The 12,932-nt window shown below is 41.4% G+C and overlaps 1 protein-coding gene across 1 annotated transcript in view; it reads right to left on the reverse strand.

The window, feature by feature from the left end:
* Positions 1 to 29: 29 nt before the first annotated feature.
* Positions 30 to 12,932, reverse strand: part of LOC146463874 (uncharacterized) — a 14,587-nt gene continuing 1,684 nt past the window's right edge. Inside the window, exons 2-3 of the mRNA XM_085083974.1 lie at positions 8,765 to 9,775; positions 30 to 6,890 (exon numbers count right to left, since the gene is read on the reverse strand). Of these exons, the coding sequence (XP_084940100.1) occupies positions 1,873 to 6,890; positions 8,765 to 9,767 (6,021 nt within the window). The 5' untranslated portion in view covers positions 9,768 to 9,775 and the 3' untranslated portion in view covers positions 30 to 1,872. The remainder of the gene's footprint in view (positions 6,891 to 8,764; positions 9,776 to 12,932) is intronic.

Here is a 12,932-nt window from a genome sequence, read left to right on the forward strand (position 1 = left end):
TAACATTTCGAGGAAAACATTTCCATCTGTCCGGCATAAAAGCCACTTTATTCATCTTTTCGACCACAGGCCTCAACAGGGCTTTTAATCACACATGCCGAGATTATAGAAAAACTAGAAATTACTGCTTAGTATACAAATCTGAAAAAAAATATACACTATAAGTATCCATATTTACTTATCAACTGAGTGAGAGGGCTGGAATGGAATTGAAACAACTGGCTCGAGGTCATAACGTACGGACCGAGCGCATCTAGGTCCGCACACCGTGACCAAGAGCCAAATATTTTCACGTGTGACCCTACCTAGAGTTATAAAAATATACATTTACATATGACCAATCTAAAACTTTATATCTGTTTCAGAATGTATGATTTTGTTAACAAGCTATGAATGTCTGAAGTTAAATTCATTTAATGATATTGGCTAGAATGTATAGTCACAGGTCAAAATTTAGATCAGTTACGCACGAAAAAATTGAAAATTGATTCAAATCGTATTCGCGCGGTGGCCTTCTGCGTCTGTAGAAAGAACGTATGCGGTTTCCAGTCCCGCTCACATGCGGGGATTTTCCTAATAGCGTTGCAATGAAAGCCCGCCCGGGGCCGTAAGGGTCATATTATAATAAAAGATATTAGATACAAGTCTTAAGTATTTCAAAAAATTCTACAACCTGTAAATTATTCGCAGTTAAGGTGGCCGAACACAGTTTGCGCGCGCTTTACAGATTCTGTTAGTGATGCTATTAAGCGCGCGCTAGGGTTGTGGTAAGCAAATACTATCGATCCCTCGATTTTATACCAAATGGATCACAAAGGTAAGTTTTGCTCTTAAAATAACTTAGTTTCTCGTTTGTGAATCCTTCTTCATTTATCGCCGAACAAAGAAAGTAAGTTCACAATGAGCTAAGCCTTTTTGTACGCTTTTGATATTTCTGAGAAACCCTAATTAAAAGCCACGCATGCGCATTTGAGCAAAAAATTGTGACTGGTTATTTTAATGGAAAAGCACTGTTTTCTAAGGAACCGCTCGTTAGAATTTCGTGAAATTTGACAAAACAGTAGTTTTCTAAAAGGGTAACTTGCCTACAAACCAAAAACAAAATCTAACAGAGGGTATCTTCAAAAAACATTAAAGTGCAAAACCAACATTTACGGGAGATCGGTCTGTTAAAATTACATGAAAGCAGCGTCACTATGCCAGTATTTTGTGAGTTTTTCTGGATACAAAATATGGAAAAAATCTAACGAGTGCATTTTCTAAAAATTAAGAAAAACCATTATTTATGGACGGTTAATAGCTTGCTTCGTTGCCATGGCAACAGCACCTTGTTCAACAAGAAGTATCGAAATTTATTCCTCCTTACTTAATCTTGCTTCGGGTACTCAGAAGTACGTAGTTTTCAAATTATGTTTACTAACACCTGTGTACTGCAAAAACTGTGTTCGGCCACCTTAATTCTAAGCTGCTTCCTGGCAACTGAGAATTACATCGATTACCTCAGTCTCCGATTACAGTCGTGTACTCATGCAGAGATGAGACATCATTTGAAAATAGACTGCTAATGTTTGGGAGCTACTTAATGGAATACCTGGAACATCACAATTCCTTCTCAGCTGTACTATTTGTTGCTTTCTTCTAAATCTGGCCATTCAACCTGCTTTACTATGTCAGACGACATGATAGATAAGTTGGCCTTGAAGTAATATGAAGCTGGCTGTAAAATTATAGTACCGAAAGTTTTAGTCTAAGACTATTATGATCGTACAAAATCCTCTATGTACTTGTGGACCTCGAGCCAACAAAAGTTAAATGCCACAACGACATCGCCGGTGTACAAAACGGGAGTGCGCAAAACGTAACTTATGCTCTTTAGCCAAAGTTTCCGTTAGAAAAAGTCTCATGCCACATAGGTGGTTTAGTAAATTTCAAAACTCTGAGATAGTTAAACATTTCAGTAGGCTGTCTTGAAGCGAGCTTCAACATAAGTTTACGTGATTCCTCGGATGGCTGAAGAATAACGTTTTCCATCCTTTCTGACAGGAAATCAGAAACACTTGGTACTGTTAACGTTTCATGGACAGCTCTTGTCCAGAAGTTCAAGTTACGGACTTGAAAACTGAGTTGTGCGTATTTGATTGCGATTGTTTGCCAGTCACAGTTTAACGTTGAATCGTAGCTGTGTAATGCATGGTTCATCTTGACTAAAAAGCGTGGAAGTTTCCCATTGAAAGTCATGAAAGCCTTCACTTCATCTGAATTTTCCACAACCAAATCCAAACTTTGTTTGTAGTTACGATAGAATTTGTGAACTGTAGTCTCCAGATCTTGTTTATCGAACTCAGAACACATGTCTATCGTTTCTGTTCTGGGCTCATCGCCGTTTGTCGGGGCATCTGTGCAGGGCATTTCTGCATGGGGTCTGGTTGCGGTATGCAGAAGTCCTTTAAGTCTTTCGATTTCGTTGTCCAGAAAAGTGACAAAAGTATTTCGAATATGAAAAAAGGTGAATTTGATTGTAAGTTGTCGGCCAAGAATCAACACCACAAATGAAAAATGAGGTAATTTTACCTTAATGTCAGTTGGACAGTCTTCCATTAATGTGGAACATTTGTCCACCTTCTTTTGGTAATCATTATGGACTCTATCGACTTCATCGGATGTCCTGAAAAGGTCGCCGTTCGCGGTTCTGTATTGTTGACACACATCACGCCCACAGTTCTCCTGAAGGGCCATGATTTCTTCCTCAGTAAGCTCAAGAAACAGCGAACTTGGATTCATCCCAAAGAAAATATTGAATATCAGGAAGTATTCCGCTTCCAGCGTGGGATATTGCAAAGTTCCACCATAGCTTTTGATGACGTCAACGACTTTGCACCATGGACTGCCCCATTCACAAGAATCGCCACCAATCAACTTTGCCAAGTACATTGGAGTAATCCCATCTCTATTCGCACAGTGTACGTCAATACCAGTAATTCTATCACTAGAAAGCAAATGTGCGATGAATTGCCACATTCCTCTGGTAGCTGCGATGTGGTACAGGGTCAGATCGGAGCGACTTTCGTTGCAGCCAACGTGAAATGTTCCGTTTTTAACAACGTGATTCAAAATCGTTGATGCCGTAAGAGAAGCCATTTCCACCTCCAGGGCTGTAAGTACACTGGGTCTTTCAAGGTTTAAAAAGGGTCTGTATTTTACAGCATACAATGTTGACAGCCATAATGGAGTAAATCCTTCAGCATTTTGTAGAGAATGGTTTGCACCCCAGGAGAGAAACTTCTTAATCGCGACCAAATTTGCTCCCTGAGCTGCTCTGTGGAGGGCGTTAAATCCCTCCGCATCAAAGCATTCATTGATGACTTTAGTTCTATTAGCGTGAGACATAATCGCCTTGGTCAATGGTCCATCTCCAGTTCTTATTATTTCCATACTGCCATTGTTGTTTCGTTCTTCATATGTATCCAATAAATAGTCAAATATTGCGTTTTCTGTAAGCAAATATTTCTGCCAGTTGTCATTCCCAAGTAAGAAGTCGTAAACGTAATGCAAATAATGCAACTTATGATATGAAGCTAAGTGGAAGGCTGAAGTCTCGAAGGGATCTCCACATTTGATTTCAACTTCTACGTTATGTTTAACCAGGACCTTAGACATGTGCCGACCACCGATTCGTAAATAAGCTATAAGAGGACTTAATCCTGACTCATCGCGACAGTTAACATCAACACCAGCTTGCAGCACAGAGTTGACTGTATAAACGAAATGATGGTTCAAAAAAGATACCAAGCTCGAGCAGTTTAAATTTGTGAACATATTAGTAAGTGTTTTCGAAATTGCCCGTGCAAAGATTATTGGAATTATGCCTGGCTCATACGGTTTGCTTAATACTGGAACTTGTCTTTTCACTGTTTCACCAATAGAAACATCGTATGCAAAAACAAGCGGAGTCAATGATAGTACTATCAGATGTGCTCCGATTTTATTGCTGCCCATTACGAGAAAAGAGGTATTGGTTTTCTCTTCTAAATGATGGAAAACACTTCGATTTCTCTGATCTTCCATTGCCAATACGTTCCAGTATTTGATTCTTTTTTTTGCGGCAAGACTTTTGATAAGTTCTATAAAGGCATTCAACCAAGGATACTCTTCATACAACTTGCTCATGGTTTCTTGCTTAGACGCACCAACTGGATTTTCTATCCATCCGTTTGGTTTACGCACATACAAATCGGCTAAGTACTCGAAACCAACGACCTTTACGTCTTTCACGACATAATGTAAAGCTGTCATGCCCTCGCTATCAGTAGCTATAGGATTACAGCCCAGATCAAACAAAAGCCCAAATATATTCTTTGCGAAACATGTTGCTGCGCTGTGAAGAGGTGTAGAACCGTTTAGGCTTGTTGCATTTATATCTGCTCCACTGTTGGCGAGTAGGAATACGAGTGCTGGCATGTCATGGCACGAGGCAACATGTAAAGGGGTCGAGCCATTACAGTCACCGGCATTAATGTCTGCATTGTACTTTATCAGTAACTTGGTGATACTATGATACCCATACATGGCAGCGATATGTAGAGGAGTAAACCCACAGGGGCAACGATCATGAGCTGGTTTTTCTTTTGTAAAGGTTTCAAACTGCGTCGACGATGATATTTGAGTATCGCAGTGGACAGTGGCATTCGTGCCAGATTGTAACATCACTTCCATTACGTTATAGTTATTTAAATTTACAGCCTCGTGTTGGGGGCGCCTGCCTGCGGAATTTGTACAATTAATTGCAGTTTGTGGTTCCCTTAATAGTAGTTCGATTACAGAAACATGTCCTCTCCTGACTGCTGCATGTAACGCAGTTTCACGTAAATGAAGATGACGATTATCGTACACATATATTTTGGCGTCTTTCAATTCCTTGCCATCTTGGCTTGAGTACATTACAGAAGGAGTGATGCGGATGCAAGTGTCTGTTACCCCTTCTCTCAGTAGATATTGCACGACATCTTTGTAGCCGCCAGCGGCGGAATGATGTAATGCGAGGCCATCAAGAATACCACCAACTTCTTTAAGCGCCTCAACGGTCTCAAGATGGCCATTTGCGGCTGCTAACTGTATAGCAGTGTTGTTCGCTCCAGTTGTTTCAGAAATGCTCACGTTATGCTGTACAAGGAATTTCACTACATTGACGTTGCCTTCTTCAGCGGCCGTGTGAAGTAACGAATACTCACATTTCTTTCGTTTACACTCGCGGACGGGATCTTGGGAATGAGATGCAACTTCAGCGTCTAGATATGTAATCGTGTGATTTAGATTAGCCCCTCTCTCAAACAGTATCTTCAAATGACTTACATGACCCACTGTTGCCGCTACAAAGGAAGGTGTGCGATGGTCTTCATCTAAACAGTCAACGTTGGAGAAGTGCTGCACTAATAGTTTAGTCACATTTGCATTAGACGAGCTTGAACTATAGTGAAGTGAAGTGGTCTGGGTGACTGGGTCCGAGGTGTTAACGTGATCCGAGGGAAGTGACAGAAATTGCTGTACCAAAAATTTATCCAAACCTCCTTCGACAATATGGCTTGCCAAGTGAAATGCTTCATTGGATTTAAGCGCCGAAGTACTGTCTTTAGCATTCATAACATAGTACTTCGCCAGACGTTTGTGGCCGTTTTGTTTCTTGATGTAGTAGAATTTTCCTTTGTTAGTCTCACTTGTGAGCCATTCAGATAATGAGGAATGATGAATTCTAATGAGTCCGTTTCCTGATCCATGCCACAAAAACAAGCCGATTTGGTCAAGTTTTGGTAGAAATTCGTATTCCATGTCAAGACTTGGGTTTCCCAACCGAAGTAGTTCGTGCATTTCACGCACGGTGAGAGGTGTATATGCTGCAACTAAGACTTCGAATATTTGTCGCAGGGACTGAAACGATTCCGGTGTGCCATACTTTCTTTCAAAATACAGTTGATACGTACTGTCAAGTGTCTTGGGAAATGTCTGCCAGCTTATACTTTCTGATGATGTGAGCCACAAATCTAGAACAAGCTTAACATACAGAAAGTTCCCCTTCCCCTTCTGGGCCAGGTTAGAAACAATTGCCTGAGTCGGTATGTCATTGTCCCTGATTCCAAGAGCTGACTTAATACCTTGTACAATCGAGTCTTTCAGTGAAAACACCTTAAGGGATAAATAAGTATCGATGTCCAGAAGATTCCTTTTATCGTCTGATCGTAACTCTAATATTTGAAGCCCATGTAGACCTGCAACGATGGTGCTTACATTACGTGAACTAATGATCAGTTTCAACCACCTTGGAAGACGACGAGATTTGGATTTAAGAGATTTGAGAATGCTCGGAATCTCTGCCTTTTTGTTGGAACATTCATCCAAAGCATCGATGACAATATACCATGCAACAGTGGGCTGCGGACGAAGATTTTTCAAAGGAGTGAGGATTGCTTGCTCAAAGCACCACTCAGGATCTTGGGAACAATCCCTATACAGAACCCTACGGACAAACGAATCGACCAGAATGTATTGCCGGTATTTACTGATTTTCCAAGCGATCATGTTTGCAAGATTTCGAACAAATTTAGCCCCATCCTGTGTTGCTTTGTCGAAATGCATGCAGAAATGATATGCGAGTATTCTGTTGTGAATGGCTGGGCTCGTAGTTGTTGAGCAGAGTAAATGACTTAGAAAGGCAGATTTTCCCGAGCCTGGATTTCCAGTTATTAATACACCACAATTGCTAGTGTCCTCCAAGGCATGCTCCATTTCTTGGTACAACCACTGGCGTCCAATGAACTCCGTTCTAGATGAATTGATAAAATCAATGAAGTCGAAATATTTCAGCTCCCATGGATCGCCATACACCTGAATCGAGCATACTATAAAAAAACAACAACAAGACAGTCGAATCGTTTACTCTCCACCAGCTGGTGTAAGTTAAGTCACTTAATATTGAAACCCACGCCATGCTCATCTAGAGGCCTTCCAGAGGCCTCTAGAGAATTAGACCTCTTTCTTTAATTACCATCCTCGGTCTCTATACTCGTCACTGTACCTATAGGTTACAAACATTCAGCATTTATGCTAGCCTACGAATATACCCGCCTCTCATAGCTCCCCGCTGCTAGGGGCGTTGAGCGATGAGAAGAGGGTGTATGCGCGGGTTACATTTGTGCAGAAACGCTGACATAATTTTAGCATTTTTATTACTAAGCGATGGACGGATGAATTGTAGCACTTTTTTTAATTTACAGGGAAATGAAATCTGGGACTTTGTTACTAGAATGAATTATGAGCTATGTAGATCGAAATACAAAACTTTTTATCGATTATTGGCAACAATCGATGACCCATCTTGTCATGACTTAATCAACAGTTTTTTTTTTCTGAACTGAAGATGGCAGTGCTATTGTTTAATATGCTAAAGTGAGTACTGCTTTTATGCTGAATTCGTAAATTTTTCTTTTGATTTCCCTGAGATTTATTCTTTCGTTACATTCCCAATGCAAATGATTGAGATCACACACTACATTTGTCGTTTATTTTGCATCATCTTCGTGGCCATGCTACAACGAGACTAGAGGCTCCACATCGCTACTGTGATCGCAACTTCTTCCGGTATCAATAAATTACATTGAAGCCAGCCAACTAAAGCAAAGGTCGATAGAAGACCACCATGTTCCTGTTAGCTGATTTTGTGGCTTTTGGTGTAATCTCTTTCGGTAAAATCCCTTGCATGCTATAGAAATTGAATGGCTTGATACGGACAAATTGCGTTAATGATTTTAATGGTGTAGACAAAATTATTTGCGATAACAATCGATAGTAATCGATGAATCAATCGTTATCGATTTCTATCGGCAATCAATAGTTATCGAACTCACAATTTTATTCATTATATTAGTCTTCGATTAAAATCCATTGGTATAAATGATCGGTTTATCAATGGACTACGCCTGGAATACATGGACGACCATCGCAGTAATGTACGCAACTTTAGGAGTTGCGAAAAAAGCCAGAAAATTAGGCTTAGTCGGGACTCAACCCAACTGAGCTATCAACCCATCTGGGAGTTAGTCATTTTGTGAGTTCCTAATGAAAACGTGAACGATCAATATGAGGAGGAACATGTTAAATATTATTCATATACCGGTTGAATCCCCATCTTTGTTCGATAGCTTAGTCAGTAGAGGAGTGCACCGCCTTTATCGAGGAGGTCAGGGGTTCAAGTCACCGTTCAATGGGTTGAGGTTCTTTTTCTTCAAAGTATTGGAGAACGGAAGTTTGGGACTAGTTGGCTACTGGAGTGAGTACATGAAATATAGTCGGCCGTGGGTGGAAGATTTTAATACACAAAAAGACCATCAGTCACTGTCATATGGTGATTTCAGTAAAAGGAAACTTGAAAAAATATCCAGGCTTGCAAAAAGAATTAGAACCCGCGACCTCTGCGATACTGGTGCAGTGCTCTCGTCTACCAAATGAGCTATAAAGCCACCGGCGAGCAGGTCATTTTGTGAATTCATAAGGAGTATGAATATACAAGAGTGATCATATACGAAATATAATAGATCCGAATTCCCAGATGGATTGATAGAATTGATAGGTTTGATAGGTCAGCTGATAGAACACTAGTACTGCACCGGTATCGTTGAGGCCATGGGTTCGATGCCGGTGATCCCGCTCAATTTGCCAAAATGTATTTGAAATTTTAATTCTTTTCCTAAGTTTTTGTAATATTTATTTTTCTTACCGTCGCTGTTGTAAGAATCATCCAAAACGGTATAAAATCCGCAAAGCAACAACAGCACGAACCATAAGATGACGTTCCTCTTTCTTATGCCTTTGATATTTCCTGCCAGATTTCCGAAAATATCGCCCACAAAACTGGACAATGCATCCATGATAGTGTCCCTTGAAAACTGGCTTTTGTTTACGTCCTCCAGAGCTTTCCTCAACATCTCCTGTTGTTGTATGAGTTGATTTTGTTGTTCTTTGTTTCTCTCGGACTCGTCCACCAAATTCGTCAATTCTGTGTTAATCGCTGAGATCTTCTTTTGAATCACTTCTTTAAAGTCAGCCAAGACTTGTGCTTCCATACTGTGTAGGTCTGAAACACTTTTTAGGTTGCTAATTTCTTTGAGGCCCTTCTGGACGTGAGGGTCGTGAGCTAGGTTGGGATCCTTAAGGAGATTTTCAATCGCGTCAAAAGCTATCGTTTTGTCCGCATTGGTTAACTCTAGCTTTGATACGTGCGCCCATTTGTTGTTTCGCATATCACGAACATCCTTGATCAAGGGCTGAGGAATGCCGAAGTGAGTACACCAATACATGAGGTTTAAGATACCAGTGATGTCCATATCATCCGCACTCTTTATCACCGCGTGTCCACCCAAATCAGGAAGGAAGAGCTTAGCTATCTCCCAGGGACCCAGGGTTGGATCGAGCCACTTGGTGGAATCACTTTGCTTCCAGTTTGGTTTGTTTGCATGGTGAGCCTCAAGAAAGTTTGCCCAGGCACAGGTGCGCACGTGGTATTGGTTTGGTCTTCGTCTCGGGACATAGACACAAGTGCAGGGTGCAGCAGTCGCCAGTCTTGCCGTCACATTCTTGTAGAATGTTTCCGTCTCTCTGTTAATAAAAGGACGAAGACTTTGACAAAGCTCGGTCGTTAAGGCATGCCCGAGAGCAAGCCAGTTTCGGTACTCTGGTGTAACGAGTTGTCCGGCAGTTCCTGATGTGCTTGAAGATGCCATCTGTGCAACTGAGAAACAAACAAAAGTCTTGTTTTCAAGTCGGATAAACTACGATTAAACTCTTCAACATGTATATGACCGTACACACTGTGTACATACACATAACGGGGTTAGTTTCTAATTAAACTTGACGCTGTGTTTCTGGAGAGTCTAAACGAACATTTGGTTTTCTCGTTTTCTCGGCTTCTCTCCGCCGAGAGGCGACAGCCGGAAATACGTCTGTGTTCGCAGGCTGACATACTTCCATTCGAAAAAAGTATTTCTTACCTTTTGGGAATAGCTATTTTGTGTAGCGTTCCTAAAACAACGAACAGCTTCCAGCAATTGCTTGTCACTAATATCCTCAAGGGTTTGACAATGTGTCCTCTTCGAAATTTTGAGAGAGGGAGAGAGAAGTTAACTGTCGACCTTCCAGTTGAGAACTGATTTCGCTTTAGAAGCTTCTACTTATTTCCATCAGACGGGGATACCGGTATCCCCTACTGTATTTAATATTCACGAATGGAAACAATGATTGCAAGGGATGGGAGTTATCCCTGAGAAACAGTTAATCTTTACAAATGGTAGAGACAAAGGATTGGGTATCCCTTTATCCCAGTCACGCAGGGGGTATACCTCTATGCTAGTTAGGAAGGTGTGGTACCCCTAAGCGGATAAATTGGGAACATATCTCGTCATCAACAACGTCACCCCTGAGTGTGAAGTCATTAAGATGATGACGTCACACGGATTAAGAAGTCAGAAAAAAACACGAAAAAATTCAGGATGGCGCTAGAATGAAATTGGGGAGCTTAAGCAACGACAACGGCTACGAAAACGTCACCTGAAAATATAACTTTATTTCATTTGTTTATGACCCGTTAGGTTTTGTATCACCGGCCCCTCGTCTTATCTGCCAAAATCACGCTCCAAGATTTGTGCGAGAGGAAATTAAACTTGGACGACCCTATACCAAACGAATGTTTGCCACGAAGGCAACGGCGGTTTCATGTTTTTCCAGCAATGAAGGAGTTCTCCATCGAGTGCTCAGTTTCAAACCACGGGAGTTTGCAAAAGTTTCTTTTCTGCAAATGCATCACTTCTGACGCGTCTGAGTTTGCTTGTGGGACTGTCTCATACCTGAGATGTATCGAGAAACGTTACGAAATGCTTTTTACGTACCTAACAGTTGGAGTTGTTCACATGCATCGAGGTTGCCCAGAGCTTGGACACCAGTTCGTTTGTAAATGCCTTGCGGAGGTTCGTCGCAGGAAAAGTGTTACCGCGCGAAAATCGGGTCTAATAATGGTACCAATTCCATGGGTGTGGAAAGGGAGTTGAGGAAGGCGATTGGCGAGTGGAGCCAAAAAGAGATAAGTGAGTTCTTCTTTAAAGGAAATTTAATGGGTGGTTAATCCTCAAGCCGCATCGCATATGGGCTGGGCCTGGGAGAGATTAATCAGGACCTTAACGTACTTGTGAAGGAGCAGAATCCTAATTACCTAAGCTTAGCTACCTCGATTTGTGAGGTCGAGGCTATCCTCAACAGTAGACTACTGACGAAAATCTCTGATGAACCACGCGATGTTCTAGCTTTAGCACCAAATCACTTGCTCTTTTTGCGTGCTGGCCCTGAAGTGTTCCAATGGATTCTTTTCAAACGCCGAGATCAGTACTAAAGGCCTGTTTGATGTATTTTGGAGACGACGGTCCAAGGAGTATTTACCCATGCTACAAGAACGAATTAAATGGCCTACGTTTCGGCGGAATGTCAGAGCTGAAGAAATAGTTTTGTGGATGAGTGAACGCCAAGATGCTTCTGACCGTTGTGAAGAGTCTTAGAAGCTTATCCAAACAAACATGACATGATGCGTGCGTGTTAAAAGAATCAAGACTATGGCAGGAACTTTGCAAAGGACAATAAGAAGACTGTGTTTATTAGAATGTGCTCAAGAAAAAGAAGAATCTGATCAATGATACTTTCTTAAAACCGTTTCTGTTTTTGTAGGAGCGCTCAGGCCTTCAAACGCCTCCAAAACTAGCATTGTTTGCAAGAGTGAATTATGAGCCTTTGCGTCATCCCCGACATCCAAACAAATTGCAAGGTTTTACTGGGAGAGGCAGAAGATGGGTTTTGACACTTGGGGAGAGGCTGTCATCGCTGCGAGAGACAGGGTGGGATGGAGAAAACAAGTCAACGGCCCTATTCTCCCAGAGGAGATAAGGAACTAAGTCAAGTAAGTCACTGGCTTTTTTGATATTTCTATTGATTCCTGAGAAAATCTACACGCGCTGGGACGCCACAGGAAAATATTGGGATTTTCGTAAAAGCCTCGCACCCTTTGGTGCATTGATGTGTGACCATCATTAGGGCCAAATTTCGTTCAATCTGATAAATCTAGATAAAAATAAAGAAATAAAGAAATAAATATTGTTTTGGCACTGACCGATCAATGTCCTTTAACGCGAATTTTATGAACTACTTTGTCACGAGAATTCTCAGTTTTTCCTGGCACTGGTCGGCGGCATGGCCATGTTGACAACTGCTTTAATGAGGTGCGAAAACTGAGGAAATCTTTCGGTGCCCAAAACTCGAGTTTTGTTTTTTCGCATATTCCGAAAACCGAAGTCTCGCGCAGAAATTACTTCAGCGCAACCTAATCATAGCAAAAGGAAACGGCAAGGGAAGAAGGCGCTAGAGAATCTGGATATGATCCAAAACAAGCGCTGGTTACTGCTGTAAATGCGTGGTTGAAGAATCACTTCTGATTTAACTGACGTATCTACTCGTTGTGAGCGAATTTTGAGAGTACTGGCAACGATTTCGTTAAATATCCCAGTAGGTGTAGATAGCTGTGCTGCAAATGTTTGGTTAAATTTAGAGCGCTTGTCACTGGTAGCAAGTACACGCTACATCTCTTTGTATTTGCTTTTTTCGCCCGGTCTTTCGCTAAGGCTTTTCTCCTTACGTAAGATAGCGTACAAGACTGCCTTTCTCGCGATGAGATGAATTCTTAGCGACGCCAAACTGCCTGGTGTGCAGTGTAAATAAACCACGCAAATTTACAGTAATTTACGATCGCGGATGAATTTTGCCAGCGAAAAATGTCAAAAGGCTGCTGGACGCTAACTTGGAATTATTGGATTATGACGTCATCGTTTATATGGATTTATTAACTGGATCCC

This window comes from Pavona decussata, unplaced genomic scaffold, assembly GCF_977016875.1.
Source record: "Pavona decussata unplaced genomic scaffold, jaPavDecu1.1 SCAFFOLD_174, whole genome shotgun sequence".
NCBI lineage: Eukaryota > Metazoa > Cnidaria > Anthozoa > Scleractinia > Agariciidae > Pavona > Pavona decussata.